Source organism: Panthera tigris, chromosome A2 (assembly GCF_018350195.1).
Source record: "Panthera tigris isolate Pti1 chromosome A2, P.tigris_Pti1_mat1.1, whole genome shotgun sequence".
NCBI lineage: Eukaryota > Metazoa > Chordata > Mammalia > Carnivora > Felidae > Panthera > Panthera tigris.
In genome coordinates, this window is record NC_056661.1 from 8,510,126 (window position 1) to 8,533,184 (window position 23,059).

Sequence of the window (23,059 nt, forward strand, 5' to 3'; positions counted from 1 at the left end):
ATATATATATATAGTAAAGTCATCTTAAAAAAAAAAAAGAGGGACGCCTGGGTGGCTCAGACTCTTGATCTCAGCTCAGGTCATGATCCCACGGTTCTCATGGGTTCGAGCCCTGCATCGGGTTCTGCACTCACAGTGTGAAGCCTGCTTTGGATCCTCTGTCCCCCTCTCTCTGCCCCTCCACCCCTCACTCTCAAAAATAAATGTTAAAAATTCTTTTTTTTCAAAGAACCCTGTTATTTTTCCTTTCATTCGATTTCAATAACACAATATGGATGGCAGAAACTGGCTGCTGACTCCCCTCAAATCCTCTCCCCTCTCAGAGTACTGGAATCTTCCTTCAGAGTTCAGAGCTGGGTAAAGACTACATTTCCCAGCCTCCCGTGTAGCTGGGGATAACCATGTGACCACATCCTGGCCAAAGGGGTTTGGTAAGCAGCGATACGGTCGCTTAAACAGAAGGGACAGGTCCTCCTGTTCCCACCCCCTTGTCACACATCATGGGGCAGGTACCACGTTGAACCGCAATGGCCAGCCAGGCCCACCCTGTGGAACCCCCTGCAACCCACCTATGCTCAGAAATCAACTTTGGTCACATTGAAACCACTTGTGATTATGTTTGGGCAAATGAACCTCTGCCCTACTTGGTACACTCCCAGCAATCATTTTAAGAAGCATACGGGGAGCATCCACCATGTGACAAGTCCTGCAAACCAGACAGACATGGTCCCTGCTGCCTGTCCAACTCACAGTCTTGGGTGGGGGGAGGCAGACAATAAATAGAAGACTTGGAGATACTCCCATGTGCTCTGAAGGAAACTGAACAGGGTGCTGTTTCGAGAGAAGCCCCAAAGACAAGAGAAAGCCAAGAGGAGAAAGGCATCCGGAGCCCAGAACATAGTAAGTGCAAAGGCCCTGGGGCAGGACGTGCCTGGAGAACGTGAGGAACAGCAGGAAGGCTGCTCCTGGCTGATGCTTGCTCTGCCCTCGTGCTCTCATGAGCTGCCCTTGTGCTCTCATGAGCCACTCTGTGGCTTCACAAGGTAGCCTCGGTGGCCCTCACTTTCCTGCAGCCCCAAAACACAAAACACAAACCTGCCTTAGCTCCGAGTCCACGGTGGGGACAGAGACTGGGTCTTCGTCGTGTGCTGAGCCTGACACAGTCAGTGCTCGAGAAAATGTCAAATAAAGCAATGAAACCACTGGGGCCCATCACTGATGCCTCCCTGGCAGCTGGGACGATGCTGCCTCTCGGGGCTGCTGTTCTCTGCAGCCCTTTCCGAGGGACGTTTCCTCACAATCTGGGTCAGCCCCTGGGAAGATAGCCCCTGGGGAGGCCCCAGTGGAACAAGGTCGAGAACTTTGAGACCAGCCCAGAGGTCGCGGGAGATTGCACAAGGGCTGACTTGGGTTGGGCCAGCATTTCAAAAATCTGGAACATTCCTTATCAAATCCAGAAGTCCCATTTCTCCTTAAAAGTCATGCGTCCTGGCCACAGCTAATGGGTACATGCCCTCTAGGCCATCAGAAGCCTCACTCTCCCCAGGTGGTGAGGGCGTGGGCTTTGGAGATGGTGGCTTGGGTTCAAATCCCCATTCTGCCCCTTCTCAGTTATGTGGTATCGGCTTGTGACCAGTCATTCTCTGCCTCAGTTTCCCCATCTGTAAAATGGAGGCAACAATAATACTGACTTCACGGGGGTAGTTGGGAGAATTTAATATGATCCATCTAACGTGTTTAAGATACACAGTAAGCACTCAAATGCCCAATATTGCTACTATTATCATTATTATTATTTCCTGCCTAGCTCCTGTGAACACCGGAATTAGTGATCCAGGACCTGGACAATCATCAAGGTCTGAGAACATCGATGTCCATTTATTGAGCACTTACTGTATTCCAGCACTGTAGTAAGGGCTAATGGATCTGTGCTATCGCCTTCTCACCCTCATCAACTTCCCATTCTGACCTTTGCTCACTCTACTCCAGCCATACTTACCTCCTAACTGCTCCCCTATCAGCCCAGGCATGATCCTACCTCAGGGCCTTTGCACTCGCTGTTTCTACTGCCTGGAAGGCCCTTCCCCCAGACAGGGCATAAAGTGCTCCTTCCCCTCCCTCAAGTCTCCTCGAAACGTCAGCTCCACGAACACATAGATTTGGGTCTGTTTTGTTCACTGCTGTGTCTCTAGCATCCAGCGCAGGGCTGTGCCCACAGTTAGTGCTCAAGAAATGGATGCTGAGTGAACAGGCTCATCTGGCAAAGGGGGTTCGTGGTTCCCCACCTGGCCTGCTCTGCGGCCTCTCGCAGACCCCTCCCACTGAGGCCCTTTCCCTCATACCTTGTATACCCGGGTGATGACTTCCAGGCCCACAGAGCCCACGAGGGCCGCGATGTCGTCCAGGAAGCGCCCAGGGAAGCGAAGCTTGCGGGGCGTGTCCAGCCGCTGGCCCAGAAGCAGGTGCAGGGCCATGCTTTTCACCTGGGGGCGGGGCGAGAGCGAGGGGGGGTTGAGGGACTGGACTGGGGGCGGGGCTCACTAGAAGGGGGCAGGGCTGGAGGGGCTGGGAGTGGTACTTTTGCAGCAAGGAGGATGGGCTAGAGGTGGCCCTAACGGGTCCTGGGTGGGGATTGAGCTGGCAGTGGGCGGGGCCTGAGTGCCTCCTAGGCAGGGTTGGGGAGGCTGAGGGAGCCCGGGAGGGGCTGGAGTTGGTCTCCTGGGGCTAAGTATGGGGGTGGGACAGAAGGTAAGACTTGTGGAGTGGGACTTGAGGGAGCCCACCTGGGTGGGGTTTGGGGGCCCCCCTGGCACCTCTAGAAGAGCTTGGGGGCAGAGGCTCAAGTCTGATCACAAGGGATTCCCTCTCTCTCCGGGGAGATCTCTTGAGAGCGAGGGGTCTCCTCCCTCGTTAGGGGTCTCTCAGCGGTCTCTACAATCTCACAGGGAAGGTGGGGAGGGGTCTTTTCTCTGCCAAGGGGGCTTCCGGGGGCCTCCCTCTGGGGAGAGATCCCCCTCCGGTGTCTCCTGTCTCACTGCGTGGGGGTCTCTTGGGACCATTTCCCAGGGGTCTTGGGGGCAATCTCAGAGGGCTCCTTCCCGAGGAGAGGGCCTCCCCTGGTGTCCCTCGGGCGGGAAGGAGGGTGTCTCACCATAAGCTGGAAGAAGAACCAGGCATGTTGCAGGACCGTCTCTCGCACGGCGCTGCCGCTGACCACCCACTGCAGGGCCAGCTCCTCGTGAAGCAGCTGGGGGCAGGGGCAAGGGTCACAGGGAGCTGAGGGGCCCGCCCCATTCCCTCCTCGGGGTGGGGGGGGAGGGGGCGTGACCGGGATGGGATGCAGCTGCATGGCTTGGGGTTAGTGTAGCCGGAGACCATGCAGGAGGAGAGGGAGCAGAAGGAGTCAGCATGCCCTTTCCCTGGGCCTTCTAGACCCTGCTGGGCTTCGGGGGAGACAAGGCGCTCTGGGGCCAACGCTGTGTCACCCGCCCCCTCCCTCCCACTACCTTCTGCACAGTGGGTCTCGGCTGGGTGGCCGGTGGGGCCAAGGAGGAGCCCTCGAGGTAGAAAGAAGTTCGGCTAGAGCTGCAGTCGATGGCCTAGGATGGGATGGCCGGGGGGGGTCAGTGAGGATGTAGGCAGTATGGACGGGGGACAGGCGAATCCGTGTGGATGGGCCGAGGCGGCATGGACGCGAGAGCAGAGGTAACAACGATAAAGGTGGGTGACGGAGGGGAAGAGAAGCATAGTGAAGACAGAGAAGACGGTGCCCAGCAGGGTGGACGGGAGAGGCGAGAATGGGGACAGGAGCCCGTCGGCGAGGGTGGACGGGACACGGGCACACACCCAGCATGGGCGAAGGCGGCAGAAGGAATGGGGTGCGGGGTGGACACGGTGAAGAGGGAGGGTGCGGTCGAGAGACTCGGGGAGGTCGGGGTGGATGGAGAAGGGCACCGCGGTGGAGGAGAGGGTGTAGACAGTGGAGTGGAGTATAGACATGGGGTCAAAGCGAGGACAGAGGAGACAGAAGAGGAAAAGAACAGGACAGAGATGAGAGGAGGTGCTGGTGAGGCACAGCGGGAGCAGCCGAGAGCCCTGGGTTCCAGGCCCGGCCCTGTTTGAGCCTTGCTTGCAGCCTCGCACGGCCTCGGTGCCCCCATCTGTGAAATGGGGATGGGGACCCATGCTCCCCTCCTCCTTTGCTGGTCAGGAGGTGAGGCCGCTGGCAAAGAAAGGAGGCCCGGAGATGGGGCCGGCCTCACCCCTGGAACCTGCACGGGCCTCGGCACTCGAGGGACCCCCAGCTCCCACAGTCCCAGCAGGGCCCTGGCCCCTCAGAACACACTAAATGGGCCACCCACTGGCAAAGGCCAGACTCAGTGTCCCCTCCTGCCTGCAGTGCACACCCTCCTACACCTTGTCACCTCCTAGATGGTCTCCAAGGCCCAGCTGACACCCCAGAGAACTGAGGGCATTGGGGGAGGCCCAGTTAAAGATGTTGGGAGGGGGCTGGCAGGGCCCATGAACCCAGATTTCCAGCAGTCTCAGGAGAAGACTGTCTACAAGGTCCCATGCTGCCAGCAGTCCCCCGCCTGCCTTCAGTGAAGGTTGCCTGGGTGATGGGCATGGAGCTGGAACGAGGTCTGGGGCCAAGTGTGCAGGGAAACCCCCCCTGCGGCCTGCTCTCCATGGCCAGGGGCTCTGAGCTCGGTCCCAGTGTTTGCATGTGCCTTTTCCTCCACCCGCAACACCCACCCTTCGCTGACTGGCTCCGTCTCACCCTTCAGGTCCCGGCAAAAATGTCACCTCCCTGGAGAGCCCCCCGCCCCACCCCTCCCCCCCCCGGACCACAGAGAGGAGGAGGCTGGTGGCCTCGTTTCTGTTCGTTTCTTTTCCCCGCTTTCACACCCTGTGCTCAGACTCGTGTGTGTGTTCGGTCGGTGTCTGTCTCCAAGGCTATCTGGCAGCGTGGGGGCCAGGCTGGGCTGAGACCTAACCCGAGAAGATCCTGCCTGTGACGCCCTAACTCGTCCCCAGGCTCGAGACCGCGGAGCTGGACACTTTACCCGGAGTCTTTACCACATCTGAAAATTCGGAGCCCGGGGCCCAGGGCGGGCCCAGAGCTGAGGACCCAGGTCTCTCTGAAAGCAAAGCCCCTCCCCGCACCACATCCCTGGGAAGGGACAGAGTAGGGGGAGCTGCCGTCTGCCTGAAACAGGATGGGAGAGCCCAGAGGGTCAGTCCTGGCCCTTTGGCATCATTCAGGTTGCCACATCAAGGGGACAGTTGAGTCTCCTGAACAGAGTGGATTAAGGAGGACATGTACAGGCCATGCAGTGCAGGCAGTGAGGTTATAGTGGCTGGTTTTGCATATTCTTTGCATGCTATTTGCATACCGCCCGGTCCCTTCTGTCTCTGCCTGAGGCTGTGGTCTGTAGGGCAGCAAAAGGCTGGTTCAGACGACTGTGATGCCTACGACACTGACACTACAGCCCCTGAGCAAAGGCAGAAGGGGTCTGCCGCCTCCTTCAGGCAGCCCCCCTAGGTTAGTGGGCCACAGCCAGGAAGGTGGGAGGGGCTCATGCTGAGATGAGGGTCACACACGTGCAGGGGCAGGTAGGGAGGGCACCTGTCTGGGGTCGGCCCCGCAGTAAGGGGGTGCCCGTCGCAGCACAGCCTTGCTGCCTCCTGGAGCATAAGCCGAATTCACCCAGGAGTGTGAGCGGTCGATACCCTGGAGATACACGGGTAGGAGGTGGAATCCATGGGCAGAAGGTAGGGAGAGCAGCACGAAACACCAAGCGTGAACACTGCCCTGGATCATACACGCAACCCCGGAAAATGTGTGTGCACGTCCGTGCGTGGGGTCCAGGCGCATACGCTCCCTGTGCACACACGTGCGTGGAGCGCACATATACATGCGTGGGGTACGTGAGTATATGCCCTCGTGTATACACGCACATGGGGTACACGCATATACGCACCTGCTCCACTAAGCACACGCTGCTTTTTTCAAGCAGGCCAACCTCCAGCCGCCCAGCCTCGGGTCAGCCTCGGAGTATGGAGCCCAGGGCAAAGTCTGAGTCACAGCTCCCAAGCTGTGACAGCCACAGACCAGCCGTGCAGCCGCCCAGACTCAAGCTTTCGTCCATGCTGGTGGTCTGGCGTTTTCTGTCCTCTGTTCCTCTGTCAAAACTAAGATCCTCCACCCGCCCACCTGGCGGCAGTGGCCACTGAGGCTAGAGATCCTGGGGTCCCCGCACCCTACCTTGCTGGCCAGGATGCGGGAGACCTCGTCGTCCACAGAGCCAGGGGCCACGGCCAGGTCCGGGTTGCTGCTGCTGATGCTCTTAGAGCGAGCCAGGTAGAGGCTAGCGGGGCGGCCAGGGCCACGGGCCAGCGTGGCAGCCTGCACTGCCACTGGAGGGGCCCCTGAGGATGGAGGGAATATGGTCAGCCCCCTGCCCCTGATGTCCCGTGGGCCCCCTGCCCCTTCCCAATCAGCCGTCTTTGGTGAGGTTGCTTTCTTTCTGAGCCTCCAGGGATCCTCACCTGTAAACGGGTATGATTATGGGTATGATAATGGCTGCCACCTCGTAGTGATTTGGGGGAGACTGAAACACACTGAGAACAGTCCCTGCGCATAGTAAGTGCTCAGAGGCGTTCGTGGTTATTGCTAATTACTTAGCAAACAGAAAAGAACCCAACTTTATTGAACCCATGTTATATGGATCACTGTACCATTTAATATTACCAGCAGCCCCATGATGGGGTTGCCCTTATGATCCTCGTTTTACAAATGGAAAACAGACCCCGAGAGGTGAAATCACTTGCCCGAGGCCACAGGGTTTGTAGGAGGCGGAGCTGGGAGTTCAAACTTGGGCAGCCTAGCTGAGTCTCTGCCTCAAGCTACTGAAGATGCTTGTTGACCGGCTGAATGAGCCACCAGTCAAGCAACAGAGACCACAACTCCTCTCTTGCAAGCTGCCCAAACCTGCCAAGGCCTGTACAGCCTCTGGGCCTTTGCACATGCCATTCCCTCTGACTGGGACGCTCTCCTCCCTGATATTTCCTGCCCCCCCAGGGCCTCCCACCAACACTTACCACTTGGGAAGTTGGGCTCGGTGCCAGGCAGTCGGAAGGCATAGTGGACATAGGCAGCCAGCAGCGGGCAGTGACCACGGGCATCCTGGGCAGCCTCTAGGCTCCGGTGGACAAGGCTGACCACATGGGCCATTGCTTCGAAGGCCCCACGACCTAGGTTCACTGCCGGGCAGAGCACAGGTCAAGTTCCAGAGCCCTGGGCCTCCTGCCTCCCCCAAGGAACCTCTTATCTCCCACCTTTCCAAGGGGTTGTGTGGCCACCAAAGGGTCACAGTGGACCTGCTCTGGGCCCTGGGGGTTGGGAGCCACTTTTCAGAAAGGAAAACTGAGGCCAGAAAGGAAAGTGAGCTATAGGAGGTCGCCCGGGACCAGGGGACTGAGGGGCCTTTTTCCAGATGGGGAAACTGAGGTCTGAGGGCTCACCGATCTGGCCGCCAATGATTGGAGGCCGCACGACCAGATGCACGAGCTTGTCCAGCACGTGGTGGGAGAAAGCAACAAGTGGCTGGGGGCTGGCGAGGCGCAGTGCGGCTAGGCTGGCCCGCAGCTCCTGCTCCACAGTCCCCTCACTCAGCACGGTGTCCTTGAGGCGGAACGGGAAGGCCCCTTCCTCCAGGACGTGCACCAGAGTGAAGAACTTGTCCAGGTGAGGGTCCTGGGGGTGGGAGGAGCTGGGGTGAGCAGGGTGGGGCCAGGGCTCCATGTCAGGGAAGACCGTAGGGGGTTGCGGGGGTGCGGGGATGCGGGGTGCTCCGTGGGCCAAAGACCAAGGCCAGAGATCAATGAACGGACTATAAACGAGGAAAGAGAGGGGTACCGGCTGGAGGGAGGAGAGAAGGGGAGCGACCAAGGGCCAAAGCCCCAGCTGGGATGGTCACTGGCATGGCTGAGTCAGCAGCTTCCCTGGGAGCCCGGCCTAGTTGACCGAAGTCACGTCCGTGGCCCGAGGCCAGGCCTCCCCGGTCAGCGGGAGCTGTTGCTCAACTCCAGGGCCGGACTCCGGGGTTCCCCCACCCCTACCTGGGGGTGCACAGAGGACACAGCAGTGAGCTCCACGCTGAACACGCCCTTGTGGCCGTCCACCCAGCGCATGCCCGGCAGCGCCACCTGCGGGAGGAACGCACCAGGTGGGGACTGGCCAGCCCTCCCGCACTGATCAGCCATTGCAACACTGTGGGCAGAGCAGAGCCCCCCCGGGGGAGCAGCCGGGTCCCCTGCCCAGCCCAGGGGGGTGAAGATGGGAGGCAGCACTATGGGGGTCCACTGGGTAGGCTGCAAGCCTGGGGTACTAACGGAGGAACAAGGAAAGGAGGCCCGGGGTGAATATTATTGAAGGGAATGAATCAGGGAAGAGCGTATGGGCTCTTGGACTTGAAGCTCCCAGGGCATTAATGACAGCTCAAGGGTAAGTGGGAGGGTGACAGCATTCATGCGGGGGATGGGCCCTGGAGGTACTCCTGGGGTGATCGTGGTCAGAGAGGCAGGCAGGATTGCTAAAGGGGGACCGGGGCAGAAAGGCAATGGGAACAGTGAGCGCAAAGGCCACAGGGTGGGGGGTGGTAACGAGGCAAGGCTAGTGGGGGACACGGAGGGACGCACGGAGCAGGAGACACAAAAGCAGTACTGCGGGGTGACGAGGGGTCCTGGAGGTCGTCACAGAGGACAACAAGGATCCCGGGAGTACTGATGGGAAGGAAGGCAGGACACGGATGGGGGACCATGAGACGGGAGCCTGGGGTGTCATCAGAGGACAAGGCACTGGGGGGCGGCTGCCAGGGCACGTACGTCTGGAGTGAGCACAGAGTAGCTGGGCGGGAGCTGGTCCACGGACACAGGGAGGCAGAAGGGGCCGGTCCTCAGGCGGCCGTGCTGCAGCAGCGGGATCCACTGGGGAGAGGCCAGGGGTCAGCGATGGGGCCGGCCAGAGGTGAGGCGGGCTGGGGGTATGGGGGTGAGGGCGGGCGGGGGTCTCACAGTAAAGCCCACGGGGGTCTCCAGTGCGGTGCCCGGCCGGGGCTGGCAGCTGACGTGGTAGAAGGTGAACAGCAGGTGGTGGTTCTCGGTCACGCAGGCCGGAAGGCGAAGCTTGAACTCCTCGTAGAACTCTGGGGACCTGGCAGGGGGGTCTGCTGGGGGCTGGGAGGCCCCTTGCCTCCTTTGAGTGTGACCCTCACCCCACCCCCTCCTGTGAGTGTGACCCCGGTGCCACCCGGCCCCACTGTCGGCTCCCTGCCTCCGGTTCCCCTACGAGGTCTCCTGGAGGTGGCCTGCTCCCCTCCTCTGCCCCTGTCCCCTGTCCCCTGTCCCTGCATACTTGTTGTGGTAGACCACCGGTGTGAAGGCCTCGCGGGTGAATTCGCTGCAGCTCGACTTGCCAAAGATGACCTGGGGGAGGGCGTGTGTGAGGGACCTGCCGGGGACAGCCCACCCGGGACGCCCCGCCCTCCTCCCCCAGGCCTGGCCACTGACCGGCAGGGCCTGGCTGGGGTCCTCGCCCGCCATATACTGCACTCGCACGGCGAGGTTGCGCACGGAGCCCTGGCGGCTGCTGAAGTTGAGGCAGTGCGGGTACACGTACAGCAGGTTCCTGCGGGGGCAGGGGGGCATCAGAGGGACAGGAGAGGCCGGGCTACTGGCACAAGCCGGGCCTGGGACACAGGGGGAGAGTGGCCACGCAGCTGGGACACTGAGGGCGGGCGGTTATGGGCACCAGGCGGGAGATGTGACTGGCAGAGAGCGGGGGACAGGTGGACACCCTTAGAGCATAGGTGGGGGGACAGTGCAGCAGAGGGTGGGAACACAGAGGGACTTTGGGGGCGCTCATGAGGCGTGGGGAGGTGCCGAGCAGGGACAGATGGGTGCTCGGGCTCAGGGTTCCAAAAAGTGGCCCAGGCAGCCACCTGGGCTGACCCACCCCTCCCTGGGCTCAGGGGCCTGACTGCCCTTCCCGCGGGAGAAGCCACTAGGGTTATGAGGCCTATCTCTCAGGTGGAGACACTGAGGCCAGAATCAGAAGTGGGGGGGAGGGGGGATGAACGTTACTCCCATTTTACGGGGCGGGGGGTGGCGGTAGAATAGAGGCACACGCCCCACAGTCATCCAGGGAGCAAAACAGCAGTTGGCACTGCTCCGGGGCACATGTGGGTCCTGGAGCCAGGCTGTATGGCCTCGGGAGAGTCTTTGCCACACCTGTACCCTGCCCCACACCCCCAGCTTGCAGCCAGGCCAGCGCAGACCCCAGCATCACAGGCCTGCGGCAAGGGTGTGAGCAAGTCAGCTACCATAACGGCAGCAGAAAAGCCATCCGGGGAAACCGTCGGCGCTAAGACGCTCACTATTATCATCCGCTTCTGCTGGCCTGTTACTGTCGTCACCCCTTCCACAGGTGGGGAAGCCGAGGCTCAGAGATGCAGGTTCCCCTCCGCGGGGCCCGGGCCTATCCCCTCCCAGCGCCCCCCAGTCCACACCTGGCCCCGAGCCCCAGCCAGCGTGATCTCAGCGTGGCCCAGCCGGACATTCGCCTGATGCAACGGTCGCGCCACCGCCAGGCCCTTGCACAACACGGGGCACGCAGCCGGCCGGTTAACGATTGACCGGGGGTTATTGGGGTGTCAGGGCATAAAAGGTGGCGGCAGTGGCGCCGTGGCCGCAGCCTCAGAGCCTCAGCCATGCCCGTGCTCGCACTGTGCCTGCTGTGTGCCCTGGCCACCGAGCCCTGGCCCTCGTCTGCAGCTCCCGTGGGGAGCCTGGAGCCAGCACAACATGAGGAGCTGACCCTGCTCTTCCACGGGACCCTGCAGCTGGGTCAGGCCCTCAACAGCGTCTACAGGGCCACAGAGGCACGGCTGACAAAGGCTGGGCACAGCGTGGGCCTCTATGGCCAGGCACTGGGGCTTCTGGGGCAGGAGGTCAGCCGGGGCCGGGATGCAGCCCAGGAGCTACGCACAAGCCTGTTGGAGATGCAGGTGGGCGCTGCACCTGGGGCACCGTGGGGTAGATAGGAGTTTGCAGCACAAGTGCCTAAGGTAACCGACTGTCTGGGTTTGCCCAAGATTGAGGGGGTCCCAGGAACACAGGACTTCCAGTGTTAAAATTGGGCAAGTCCCAGGCGAACAAAGGCAAGTTGATCATCCCACTAACATCCACTATTTATCGATCAGATGGGAGAGGATGCCCTAAAGCTCCAAGCAGAGGCCACAGCCCAGGCTCTAGGGGAGGCGGCGCAGGGACAGCGGGCGCTGCGGGAGAGCATGCTGCGGCTGGAAGGCCAGCTGAGGGGCGCTTGGCTGGGTCATGCCCAACAAGAGTTTGAGGCCTTGAAGGTAAGAGGCTCCCAGCCCTGGTGGAGCTGGGACTCTGATTTCCCAGGCAGAGCTTGCTTCCGAGCTATCCCCAGGTCCGTCTCCCGGTGCCATGGCCTCCCACCTATATGACCCTGGGCAAAACCCCTGTCCCCTCCCATGCCCCAGTTTCCCCACTTGCAAATAAGCGTGACAACTGACGTCTCAAAGCGGAGACAGGGACTCAATACAGACAAAACGCTCCGCATGGGACAGGGGACATGGAAGTGACTCAATAAATGTATACAGTTAAGAGTAACCGGGTCTGTGTCTCGAGTGCCCAGTAGCTACCCAGCCCTGCCTTTTGATAACCCATATCATACTTATAACAAGTAGAACATAGTATAACAAGTCCCATTTCATCCCCATTTAACAGATGGGGAAGTGGAGGCCAAAGAGTAGCAGTGAATGGCCAGGTCACACGGATACAGTCTGAGGGGCAGACGGCCCCGGGCGGCGTCGGGGGATGGAGGTGGGGCGGCCCCGGCTGAGGGTTCCGTCCTGACCCCGCAGGCCCACGCTGACAAGCAGAGCCACATCGTGTGGGCCCTCACAGGCCACGTGCAGCGACAGAGGCAGGAACTGGCAGCACTGCAGCACCGGCTGCGCCAGATCCAGGAGAGGTGAGCCTGGAGGGGGCTGGACGCACAGGGCAGCCTGACGGCAGGTGCGCGGGGCAGCTGGGTGGGGACCCCTTTGCCTGGGCTGAGCCTGATCTCCCTCCCCAACCCCCCCAGACTCCACACGGCGGCACTTCCAGCCTGAGCCTGCCTGCGTGGAACTGAGAACCAGTCACACAACCGAGGGACGCTTCCTTCCGTGCCCCATGTGGCCCCTGCACAAGGAGCTGCCTGTCCACTGGGGTCGGCCAGGGTGCTTCTGGCCACGGAGCAGAGACAGAAACAGGCGGGGACACAGGCAGAGGACATGGCCCCGTCGTGGAGGGGTGGAGGCAGGACATGTGATCCTTCATGCTTACACACCACCCCCCCCGCAATTAAAGCGGAGTAGTGCCATCTCACTCTACGTGTCTCTGTGCGTCTGGGAGAAAAGGTACCTTGCTTTGCAGGATGCACGGATACCCCCATTCACGTGCCCAGCTGGGCCCTGGAGGTTGTACCTGTAGCTGGTATGGGGGGCGTAGACCTCACGGGCGGGGAACTCCAAGATCTCCTTGGTGGGCCGGCCCCTGGGGTCTGGGTAGGGCTTGACATGAAGCAGCTCCGGGGAGAGGCAGAAGTGCGGGTTCTCGGGAGCCGGGGAGATGTCGATCTTGAGCTGGGCTGGGGAGGGAGTAGGGGGTTTGCACCTGCCTGGAAGCCTCCCAGCCCAGCCCCACCCTGTCCGGGCTTCAGGATCAGAGCTCTGGCTTTTCCATAATGCCCCCTAGTGGCTGTCCTTCAGGTGCTAAGGCCAGCGGTCATCCTCAATTGCTGTACCTTGCCCTTGCGTTTGATCACCTCTGCCCTGGGGACCCAGGTCCCCACCGCCACCATGTCCCCCATTTGACACACGATCTGTCTTATTATGTTTCTTGTCTGACTCCCATTAGGGATCCCTGAAGTCAGGGATTTGTGTATCATGGTCACCGCGAGGTCTCCAGGGCCTGGCACAGCAGGTACTCCGTGTGGGTTTGTTGAGTGACTGCGTGAAAGTGACACCTCTCATTTAGGAGGTGTGGCACGCACCAGTCACGGGCCGCAGGCGCCGCAGTAGAGAGGATGGGCGTCGCATGTCAGCCAGGAACTTGAAGAGGTCCTCATCGCTGAGCCGCTCAGCTTCCTGCACAGGACACGCCCGCGTAAACTGGGTCCCTGGGGCCTGTGCGCCCACAGTGGGGTGACAGGGGTTGTGCCTGGGCACCCCTCCCTCAGCCCACGGCCATGACACCTGCCTGCTTAAAGAAGTTGGTGACAGTTAGCGTGGCTGGGCGGAAGCTGGCGAAGCTGCAGGTGTCATCCCCACCACTCGTCCGATCCTGGGGCCCCCGACGGCGGCGGTCAGTCCAGGCAGGTCGGCGCTCTAGGGGAAGTGGTGACAGTGATGGAGGCGGCAGAGATGAAAGAGAGGCGAGGAGGGCCAGAGAGACGCGGGGACTCAACGTTGTACCAAGTCCAGCCAGCAGAGGGCGCATCGTCCCCTCCCCGGTAGCCCCGCCCCTGGCCCGTCAGCCCCGCCTCCTCACCGCCCTCGGAGTCCGAGTCGCGGTCCGTCTGGCAGGCGCTGCTCACGATGTTGGCCAGGTGAACGGCGGTCCAGGCGAAGGGCATGCGGTAGCGGCCCAGGCGGGTGCAGAACTGCTCGGCTGCCAGGCGCAGCTTCTCCAGCTTCTCTTTGTTCTGTGCGGAGACCCCCCAAGCCCCCAAGTGCTCAGTGCCCCAGGCCTACCGAATCCAGGATCCGCCCTGCCCGGTGACCCCTTCGCCACCCTGCTCAGCCTCCACCTGCTTACCTTGGCCGTGTCCACCTCCTTCATCACCATGTATGGCTCGCAACACTCGCTGATGTCCCCCTGCTGCAACACCTTCTCCAGCTGGGGGGCCGGCAGGGCCAGTGAGGCGCTGCTGGGACCCCAGCCTCCCACCCCATTCCCACCCACTCACCTGGACCCCTCACGGGCCCTCAGACACTCCATCCAGCTAGGACTTTTGCTCCAACACCTCCCATGGTTCCCACTGTCCTCGAGATTGAGCAAGAGTTGGCTTGCCCCGCCAGCTGCCCCTCCCCATGCTTTGAACCCACTCCAAACCCCCGTCTCCGTAACTTCCCTACGTTTATACTTTTGTTAGTATAAACAGAGGCCACTCCAAGCATGGCTGGACCCCAGTCCTGACCACCTGGAGGGTATGGGAGCCCGAACAGGTCCCTAACCCATGGTGTACTTCAGTTTCCCCCTCTGTAAAATGGGGGGGCCACGGCAACCCCCACTTCCTGGGGCTGTTGTAAGGATTAGAGGTGGCAAGCCCTGCGTACCCTGACCGACCATGAGCCGTGCCTGCCTGTAGGTGCTCAAATAATGCCGTTAGCATAACCTAATAGAACGTTTTGGGGAAGGAAATTTGAGATCACTCCTAGAAACAGAAAATCTCACACAGATGTGCCAACTAGGTCTTTCTTCCCCTGATAAACTGAAAAACTCCCAACTTAAAAAGAGTTTCAAATGTTCATCTGCACGGGCCAGGATGCCGTTTCTCCCCAGGCCGCCCACTCATGGGTCTTGGCCTGGCTGTCACCTCTCCACGGAAGCCCTCTGTGATTTCTCCCCACCTGGGTCGTGTGAGGAGCCTCTTCTGGGCTTGCCCAGCTGCCTGTGCTTTCCCCACAACACACTCATCACCCTTCTTGATGACGTGGCCATCTTCTTCCACGAGAACAGGGCCCACGCTGCGTTTACCATTATCCGGCGTTTACCATTATCACCCCCTGGCCCAGCCCCAGCAGGCACCTTGATGACCAGGAAGATATCAGGTGAGGGGTAGGTCACGGAGAAGATGGCAGAGCGGGCCAGCGTGGAGATGGCAGGGTGGGTGCCATGAGCCCGCAGGAGCCCCTTCACAGAGTCCGAGTTCAGGTCAAAGTAGAAGTTTTCTGAGATCTGGGGACACGAAAAGCAGCTGGGCCACCACCTCCAGGAAGCCCACTGCGGTGCAACAAGGAGGAGGGTCGGGGTAGGAATGGGAAGAAAGGGGCTCCTACCTTCTTTTTCTCCCGCACATCATACAGGGCCAAGATGCCAAAGATGGGCTCGATTTCGATTTCAAACCTACGGTGAACGGGGACTCTCTGGCAGAGGCTGTCCCTAATACTTGTACCACCCACACACCCCAGTCCCTCTTGAGACCCGGCCCAGCCTTGGTGCATCGTGGTGGGGGGGCATCTAATTTCCACTGGGCCACAAAGAATTGCTGCTTACCGGCTTCCAGGAAAAGCCTGTCCCGTTTTGCAAATAGGGAAACTGAGGCATGAAGCCCCCACCCCCCCCCAGTAACTCACACAGAGCCCTTCCCCGAACATATGGCCCTTGTTCAGATGGGATGGAGGAAGCTTTTGCCACGAGAGTGCCCCTCATCGTGAAATTCTCACCTCCTGGGCCTTGCTGTGCCCCCCTCTCTGGGGTGTCCTCTACCCCCCTGGGCTGAGCTCTCACTTCGCTTGCCTGCACCGTCCCTGTAACCACCTTCCCGTCTTATTCTGCCCTGCTGGCCCCCACTCACCACGCGAGCCCTAAGGAAGCATTTTAAAACTTAAAATGTGAGGGACGCCTGGGTGACTCAGCCGGTTAAGCGTCTGACTTCGGCTCAGGTCATGATCTCACAGATCGTGAGTTCGAGCCCCGTGTCGCGCTCTGTGCTGACAGCTCAGAGCCTGGAGCCTGCTTCAGATTCTGTGTCTCCCTCTCTCTCCGCCCCTTCCCCACTCACACTCTGTCTGTCTCTCTCTCTCAAAAAATAAACATTAAAAAAAAAAAAAACCTCAAAATTTGAGGCTCCCCAGTGTGCTGAAAACAAAATCCTACAGGGCTCCATCCCGCCCACCTCTTGGCCTCATTTTTCCCCTCTCCAGACATCTCCCAGCCTTTGGGTGTGCCCTGTCCTCCCACCCAGAGGGCCCTGTATGGTCATCCCACGGTTACAGGTGCTGGATACGGTAGGTAGTGTTTGTTGAATGACTGGATATTCAAAGAGCTGGTTCCCAACCCTACTGCTTGGGACGGGCCTCAGGCCACACCAGGGCCTCCCTTTCCTGCCCCCATCCAGGCAGGAACTCAGGGTGGGGAGGGGCAGTGCTGGGCTTAGGTCCAAGGCCACATCCTGTTCAGCTCAATTCCCACGCACTTCTGGCTGCTTCCCGGGGGGGGCTGATGTGGAGGGGGCCTCGGTCGGCTAGAAGTCAGGTCCAGGGTCACCAGCGCCCCCTCTGGCCTGGGTCGCGGCAGAGCCAGTACCAGATTCTGGCCTCCTAAGTCATGTGATCTCGGGCACAGTGACTTCCACCCTGTGCCTCAGTTTCCCCACCTGCGCCTACCTCACAAGGTTGCGGTGAAGATTGGAGGTCGTACGTGTGCAGGGCTGAGAACGCAGCCCGGCACATAGTTGGCGCTTAAGGACCCGGTGGCTTTGAATAACGAGAAAAGGAAGTCATTTCCCACCTCAAAGCGCACGGATGACCTCACGGGTCTCAGGACCGCACACGGTAACAGCCTGGCTTGAGTAGTGGGCCCCAAGTGTGTGCCCGCACCATACCCCACGCGGGGCCTCGCGGGTCTGGAGGGAGGCGTGGGTCAGCACACTTACTTCAGCGACAGACACTTGACCAAGATCCTCTGTCCGAAGTGCTCACGGGGCGGCTCGGGGCGGCTGCAGCGTTCCACGGCCTCATCCTGCCAAGAACCGGGGAGGGCAGCTGGGACACATCCGTTACGAAGGGCTTGGAACGCGGGGCCCGAGGCCAGCTCTGCCCCCCGACCTGACTTAAGTTTCTTTCAGTTCCTGTCTCTGTGCTTTGGCACATCCCATTGCCCCAGGCTGGAACCCCCTTCTTCTCCCCTCCTTGTCATCGTCCAGGTGGCGGCTTAGCGGGCACTTCCTCCCTGATCGCTGAGGCCTGAGCAGGGACCTCGTCCCGGTGTTCACAATGTCACACGGCCGGGACCCAGAGGGCCGTGTGAGGGCCAATTACCGGCAACTCATCATGACATTACTCCATCTGGATTGCAATTTCTTGGTAGGAGGGTCTCTCCTCCACAGGGCAGGGACGGAGTCTACCCTGTTCATGGCTGGACCTCCAGGACTTGCCATTCGTGTCGGTCAAGCAAATACAGAAGTATACAGTAGGCACCTCCTCAAAGTTGGTTGGATAAACACAGACGTATACAGAAAACGTTCGATTAACACTGCCTGGACATTCACAGGGGTATATACTAGGCTCCCGACAAATACCGTTGAATAAACGTAGGAGTATACAGTAAGCACTTGATAAATGGCTGGATGAAAACACAGGTGTCTATACTAGGTTCCCAATAAAAGTTAGTTGGTAGGGGCTGGCTCGGTCAGTGCAGATGTGACTCTTAGTCTCAGGGAGGCGAGTTCGAGCCCTGAGTTGGGCACAGAGATTATTTAAAAAAAAAAAAAAAAAAAAAGCCGGTCGGATAAATACAGATACTGGAGACATATTAATTGCTGAAATGCTGTTTGATTAAATAAAGGACTATAGGGGCACCTGATGGCTCAGTCGGTTGAGTGTCCGACTTCGGCTCAGGTCAGGATCGCACGGTTTGTGGATTCGAGCCCCAAGTTAGGCTCTGTGTTGACAGCTCAGAGCCTGGAGCCTGCTTCGGATTCTGTGTCTGCCTCTCTCTCTGCCCCTCCCTGGCTCACATGTGCACACACGCACGTTCTCTGTCTCTCTCCAAAATGGGTAAACATTAAAAAAAATTTTTTGTAAATAAAGGACTATACAATAGGTATACAATTAACATTGTATACCTCTATTGGTTGAATAGAGAAGTATATAATAAGTGCCCAATAAATGCTGGGTGGATAAATAAAGGAGTATATATAAAATAAAAGCCACTGAATAAAAATACACGGTATACACTAGGTGCCCAATAAATGTTACCTGGATAAATATACTCATATATAGTAGGTGCTCAATAAATACCAGTTTGATTAAATTGGTTTTTTTTTTAATTTTAATTATTTTTGAGAGACAGAGCATGAGAAGGGGAGAGAGGCATAGGAAAGAGAGAGAACCTTTAAAAAGAAACCTTTTTTAAAATGTTTTATTTATTTTTGAGAGACAGAGTGTGAGTGGGGAAGGGGGAGAGGGGGAGAGAGGGAGAGAGAGAGAGAGAGAGACGCCGAATCAGAAGTAGGCTCCAGGCTCCGAGCTGTCAGCACAGAGCCCGATGCGGGGCTTAAACTCATGGACCGCAAGATCATGATCTGAGCCGAGGTCGGACACTTAACTAACTGAGCCACCCAGGTGCCCCCGAGAGAGACAGAATCTTAAGTGGCCTCCATGCTCAGCACAGAGCCCAACATGGGGCTCAATCCCACGATCATGACCTGAGCCCAAATCAAGAGTCAGACACTCAACGGACTGAGCCACCCGGGCACCCCAATTAGATTGTTTGACTAAAGAGAAGGCTACACAGCGGCATATATTAAGTATTGGTTGAATGCATATAGGAGTCTGGTAGGTGTCCAATAAATGCTGGCTGGATAAATATAAGGGCATGTAGTAGGCATCCAATAAAAGGAACTGAATTTTAAAAAATGGGGGTATACAGTAGGCAACCAGAGAACGTTGGTGGGATACCAACATACCACATAGGGTCAGTAGCATGGGTACTGGCCTCGGGGCCCGTGTGGGCCTGTGGGCACCCACCTCATCGGGTGCTGGGTAGAGGGCCAGCAGGGCGCGGGGCCGGTGCTGTCGCCGCAAGGCCTCGTTCCGCCGGTCCACATCTTCAGGGGCTGTGCGTTCCAGCAGCGAGGGCAGCAATGAGTCAGCTGCCAAGTTCCTCAGGTCGAAGATGCCAGAGGCCCCACTACTTCGAGGGGTGTCATCCAGGGAGCCCGAGGAGTGGCGGGGGTCATCCTGCCAGGGGAGAACGCACAAGCACTGAGCGCCAGCTGGATGCACCTCCACCCCACTCAGAGGCGTCCTCATGCCCAATCAACGGATGGGAAAGCTGAGGGTCATGGGGTGGGGTTACCACTACAAGGGTCACTGTGAGGCTTTGCTAAGCCTCTTTCTAGAACCTTCCGCCCCTCCTTCACCATTGTTGGAGGAGGCTACTCCTAAGCTTACGTACTCATCTGGCCAATCAGAACATGACATCTGCCGGCCCCAGGGATTGGCGGCAAAGTAAGGCCATGTCTGGGTTGGGCCAATGAGAGCCTTCCGTGATGCTTTGCTCACTGTTGTCAGGGGAGGGAGAGGTCTTCCCATTGGAGCTGTCACTGGCTCAGGGCCCTGTCTCACCTCCTAGACTCGGTTGTGGTCAGAGCCAGACTACCCTGGTTCAAATTCCCACTCAGCTCTGTGACCCTGTGTCCCTGAACCCAACTCAAAGGCCCTCAGCTTCCCCACCTACATCTAAAACTAGTAACAATGGAAACGATAACAATAATTCTTGGTAGGATTATCGTTGGCATAAAGTAGGAGCCCAGTGAATATTGGTTGACAAAATTTCGGCTCAAGACCCACCAGGCCAGTGACATTCTCCTAATCACCGCGCTGTGCCTTGGTTTCTTCCTTTCTTTCTCTTTTTTTTTAAAAAAATATTTATTTTTGAGAAAGAAACACAGAGCGTGAGCGAGAGAGGGGCAGAGAGAGGGAGACACAGAATCCGAAACAGGCTCCAGGCTCTGAGCTCTCAGCACAGGGCCCGACGTGGGGCTCGAACTCACGAACCGCGAGATCACGACCTGAGCCGAAGTCGGACGCTTAACCGACCGAGCCACCGAGGCGCCCCTGGGCCTCGGTTTCTTATCGGCAAAACGGGTGTTGCCCTGCCTCACGGGATGAAAGATGAGGACCAGCAGAAAGTATTTAGTACACGCTAAGCACTTAATAAATGTTTATAATTATTACCCTTAACTTTTAACCCACGGGGCTGATACGTTTCCTTTTGGAGTCGAGACTGTTTGGGTCACTGCCCGTCACATGGGACTGACAGCTGGGGCCTAGAGCTCACACACACCCCTAAGGTGACCCCTGCCCGGGGCTCCCTCACCGAGTCCTCTGGGCCGGACCTCTCATCCCCAGAAGTGTCCTGCTCAAAGACCTGGCGGGTGAGGCCCTTTTGCCGCTCTCGCTGCGTCTCTGTGGTGATGGGGCTGAACGCTGCACTCAGATGCTGGTACCTGGGAGGAGGTAGGGCTGGGCGGGTAGCAGGGAGAAGGGCACACCCCCCCTGCAATACACCAGAGAAGATCCACCAGAGAAGTCTGGCCGTCCTTGTGGGGACAGTGGCCAACACACAGGAGGACTAGCCCAGCGGGCTCTCCTGGGCTCAGACCGGGCCTCTTGACCCTCTCCCCTGAGCTGCCCCCCAAGCCAGACCCACCTCCTGTGGGCGATGATCCAATCCTCCGTGTACATCTCCACCGCGGCCCTCACCTGGGCATCCAGCTTTCTGCACAAAATATAATCAGGGTAAACAGAGGCAGGGCACAGTGTTAATCCTTCCAGTGGCCTGAGGTGGGTCCTACCCCCCTGCCTGTTATAGAGAAGTGGAGACAGAAGCTCAGAGAGGGAGGGTACCTCACCCAAGGCCACACAGCCGAGCCAGGAGTTGAACTTGGGGCCATTGGAGCTTGACGGAAAGGGGGTGCTGGTGAGGGGCATGGAGGCAGAACTGAGTTACAGACAAGGAGGGCACGGCGCCGAACGCACCCATCCTCGGGGGTCCCGGGCTCCGTGGTCCGGCATTCCCGGGGCTGTAACAGCAGCTCGAGGTCATCAGCTGGAAACTCGGCCAGGTCCCGGAGGGGCCCGGGTTCGGCATCTGGAGGCCGGCTCAGGAGCACATCCTCGAAGTCCAGGGGCTCAATGACTTCAGTGAGTGGGACCTGGGTTGGAGCAGAGTGGCTGTGGCCCCCGCCCTGGGGGCTGAGAGTGGGGGTGAGCGTGGGCTTGGGCTCGGGTAAGAGGGCGGTGGGAGCCATAGAGAGTGTTGGAGCTGTGAGGAGCCAAGGAGGACAGTGACCTCAGACTCTCTACCCGCATCCCAGAGCGGCCTGCCCCGCCCCTCTTTCCAGGCAGGAAATCACACCCTGTGCCTGGAGGGGCAGGGCTCTGCTGGAAGGAAAGGCATGTGGGCTGCAGCAAAGAAAGACAATTCCTAAGGCTCCCTCCCTCTCCCAGCAGCTGGAAGTACCTCCCATCCCCCAACCCTGCCCGGTCCCCATCTGGGTGGTCCAGGCAGCAGGAGGTGGGGCGACCTCAGGGTGACCACCCACGGGGCTGCAGCGAGGGGACTACCCTCCCCACTCACAGAGAAAGAGAGTGGGGACAGTCCCTCCGGGCACTAGTGGGAGGGGCGGGTGTGACCAAGGCCCGGCAGAGGGGATTCCCCACGTCCCTCGTCGGCCAGAGAGCAGGGTCCTGGAGGGGTCACCTCCCAAACACGTACCCCCAGGGAGCCGCTGCTGCGTCTGCTGGAGTGGGGGGAGCCACTGCGCTCCCGGGACACCTGCTTCCGTACCTCCGCAGCCACCGTCCTGCGGGGACAGAAGGGGGCCACTGGGGACACGAACACTTGGGCAGTGGGGCCCGGAGAACTCCACTTCGGGCCAATAAATCCCTTCTCCGAGACAAAAATCCAGGCTGTGGAAGGGAAAAACCAGGCCACGGACCAGGAGAATCTAGGCTTCAGAATCCACGGATCTCAGCCCAGAGGTCCCAGGACCACCCCCAAGCTGGGCCTGGGGCCCTCCCAACCCCCACTAAGCACAGATGGAAGGAATTGCTCCCGGCAGAGCATGAGGGTCACAGATCCTTCTCTATCCCTGGCACCCACCAAGGGTCTAAGTCCTGGCTGGCCGGCTCCCTGGTCCCCAACCTCCGCTCCCTCATCTGGGGGACCCGCGTCCACCCTGCCTCCCATCCAGAATATGCGCCCCGTCCCACCCTTGCTGTGGGGCTTTGGACAAGTTACTCCTGCCTCTGAGCCTCAGTTTACCCATCTGTACCTGAAGGGACCTCACAAGGCTGCTGTGCAGAGCCGAGCAGGGGGCTCGGCATTCAGGGATCACTCTGTACCTCATTGTCAGGGAATCAGAGACAACGCTGAGCATGTGTCAAGAGGCCAGCAGGACCCGCAGGGCACACGCAGGAACCAAGGTCCATGCGGTGGCCTTCTTGGGCCACCTGTATCTGTGCCGGCCTTCACAGGCAGGGAGGACAGGGTGAAGAGGGAAGACCCACGGGGGAGGGGGCCAGCAAAGGAATCTGGGACTTGGTGGGGTCGGGGTCCCCCAGGCACTCAATCCCTTCAGCTGAGCTTAGAAGGAGGGGAAGGAGAGAGAGCCACACAGTTATCTGCGGAAGAACATTCCAGGCAAAAGGTACGGTAAGTACAAAGACTCTAAGGCTGGGCTGTGAGCTCCTAGACCCCTGGTCCCCCCGGGGTCTCTATGAAGGCAGGACGAGGGCTACGTGTCCCCAGCAACAGCCCCGCATATAGTAGCTACTCAATAAATATTTTAAAACGTTAAGCTATGTATTTTTGAGAGACGGAGGGAGAGAGAGCACAAGGCGGGGAGCGGCAGAGAGGAGCACACAGAATCTGAAGTAGGCTCCAGGCTCCCAGGTGTCAACGCAGAGCCCAACACGGGGCTCAAACCCGTGAACCGCGAGATCATAACCTGAGCCGAAGTCAGACGCCTAACTGGCTGAGCCACCCAGGTGCCCCTCAATAAATTTTTCTTGGTGAAATGAGTGAATCCCTCCCAATCTTCCCCCTGGTCCAACTTGACTGAACCCACTGTTAGAAGCCGCAGACATTTTAGCTGTGTGGCTTTGGGCTGGTGAACACCCTTTCTGGGCCTCAATCCCTCTTAAAATTGAGAAGGCAATTGCCTGGGTGTTTGGGTCTTACTCCC

At 59.1% G+C, this 23,059-nt stretch overlaps 2 protein-coding genes across 4 annotated transcripts in view; one reads left to right on the top strand and one right to left on the bottom strand.

Annotated features, from left to right (window-relative positions):
* Nucleotides 1-23,059, bottom strand: part of DOCK6 (dedicator of cytokinesis 6) — a 43,223-nt gene that overhangs the window by 14,864 nt on the left and 5,300 nt on the right. Inside the window, exons 2-26 of one of the 3 annotated variants that reach the window (XM_042978208.1) lie at nt 21,589-21,676; nt 20,850-21,025; nt 20,521-20,589; nt 20,188-20,317; nt 18,834-19,046; nt 16,739-16,824; nt 15,141-15,207; nt 14,890-15,039; nt 13,897-13,977; nt 13,630-13,783; nt 13,339-13,466; nt 13,133-13,226; nt 12,565-12,727; nt 9,574-9,691; nt 9,419-9,489; nt 9,079-9,217; nt 8,890-8,991; nt 8,125-8,211; nt 7,528-7,759; nt 7,105-7,266; nt 6,269-6,432; nt 5,630-5,734; nt 3,507-3,599; nt 3,152-3,247; nt 2,343-2,483 (exon numbers count right to left, since the gene is read on the bottom strand). In XM_042978208.1, coding sequence (XP_042834142.1) covers nt 2,343-2,483; nt 3,152-3,247; nt 3,507-3,599; nt 5,630-5,734; nt 6,269-6,432; nt 7,105-7,266; nt 7,528-7,759; nt 8,125-8,211; nt 8,890-8,991; nt 9,079-9,217; nt 9,419-9,489; nt 9,574-9,691; nt 12,565-12,727; nt 13,133-13,226; nt 13,339-13,466; nt 13,630-13,783; nt 13,897-13,977; nt 14,890-15,039; nt 15,141-15,207; nt 16,739-16,824; nt 18,834-19,046; nt 20,188-20,317; nt 20,521-20,589; nt 20,850-21,025; nt 21,589-21,676 — 3,109 coding nt within the window. The remainder of the gene's footprint in view (nt 1-2,342; nt 2,484-3,151; nt 3,248-3,506; nt 3,600-5,629; nt 5,735-6,268; nt 6,433-7,104; nt 7,267-7,527; nt 7,760-8,124; nt 8,212-8,889; nt 8,992-9,078; nt 9,218-9,418; nt 9,490-9,573; nt 9,692-12,564; nt 12,728-13,132; nt 13,227-13,338; nt 13,467-13,629; nt 13,784-13,896; nt 13,978-14,889; nt 15,040-15,140; nt 15,208-16,738; nt 16,825-18,833; nt 19,047-20,187; nt 20,318-20,520; nt 20,590-20,849; nt 21,026-21,588; nt 21,677-23,059) is intronic. The other 2 variants (XM_042978206.1, XM_042978207.1) reach the window with 2 other exon arrangements.
* ANGPTL8 (angiopoietin like 8) lies at nt 10,757-12,363 on the top strand. Its single transcript, XM_007079312.3, has 4 exons — nt 10,757-11,069; nt 11,265-11,426; nt 11,958-12,067; nt 12,182-12,363. The coding sequence occupies exons 1-4, from the start codon at nt 10,773-10,775 to the stop codon at nt 12,207-12,209; spliced, it is 597 nt and encodes a 198-aa protein (XP_007079374.2). The 5' UTR covers nt 10,757-10,772; the 3' UTR covers nt 12,210-12,363.

Coding starts and splice junctions, on each gene's coding strand:
- ANGPTL8 (XM_007079312.3), top strand. CDS start 10,773: ATGCCCGTGCTCGCACTGTGCCTGCTGTGTGCCCTGGCCACCGAGCCC. Junction 11,427..11,957: donor AAGAGTTTGAGGCCTTGAAG/GTAAGAGGCTCC, acceptor CTGACCCCGCAG/GCCCACGCTGACAAGCAGAG. Junction 12,068..12,181: donor CTGCGCCAGATCCAGGAGAG/GTGAGCCTGGAG, acceptor CAACCCCCCCAG/ACTCCACACGGCGGCACTTC.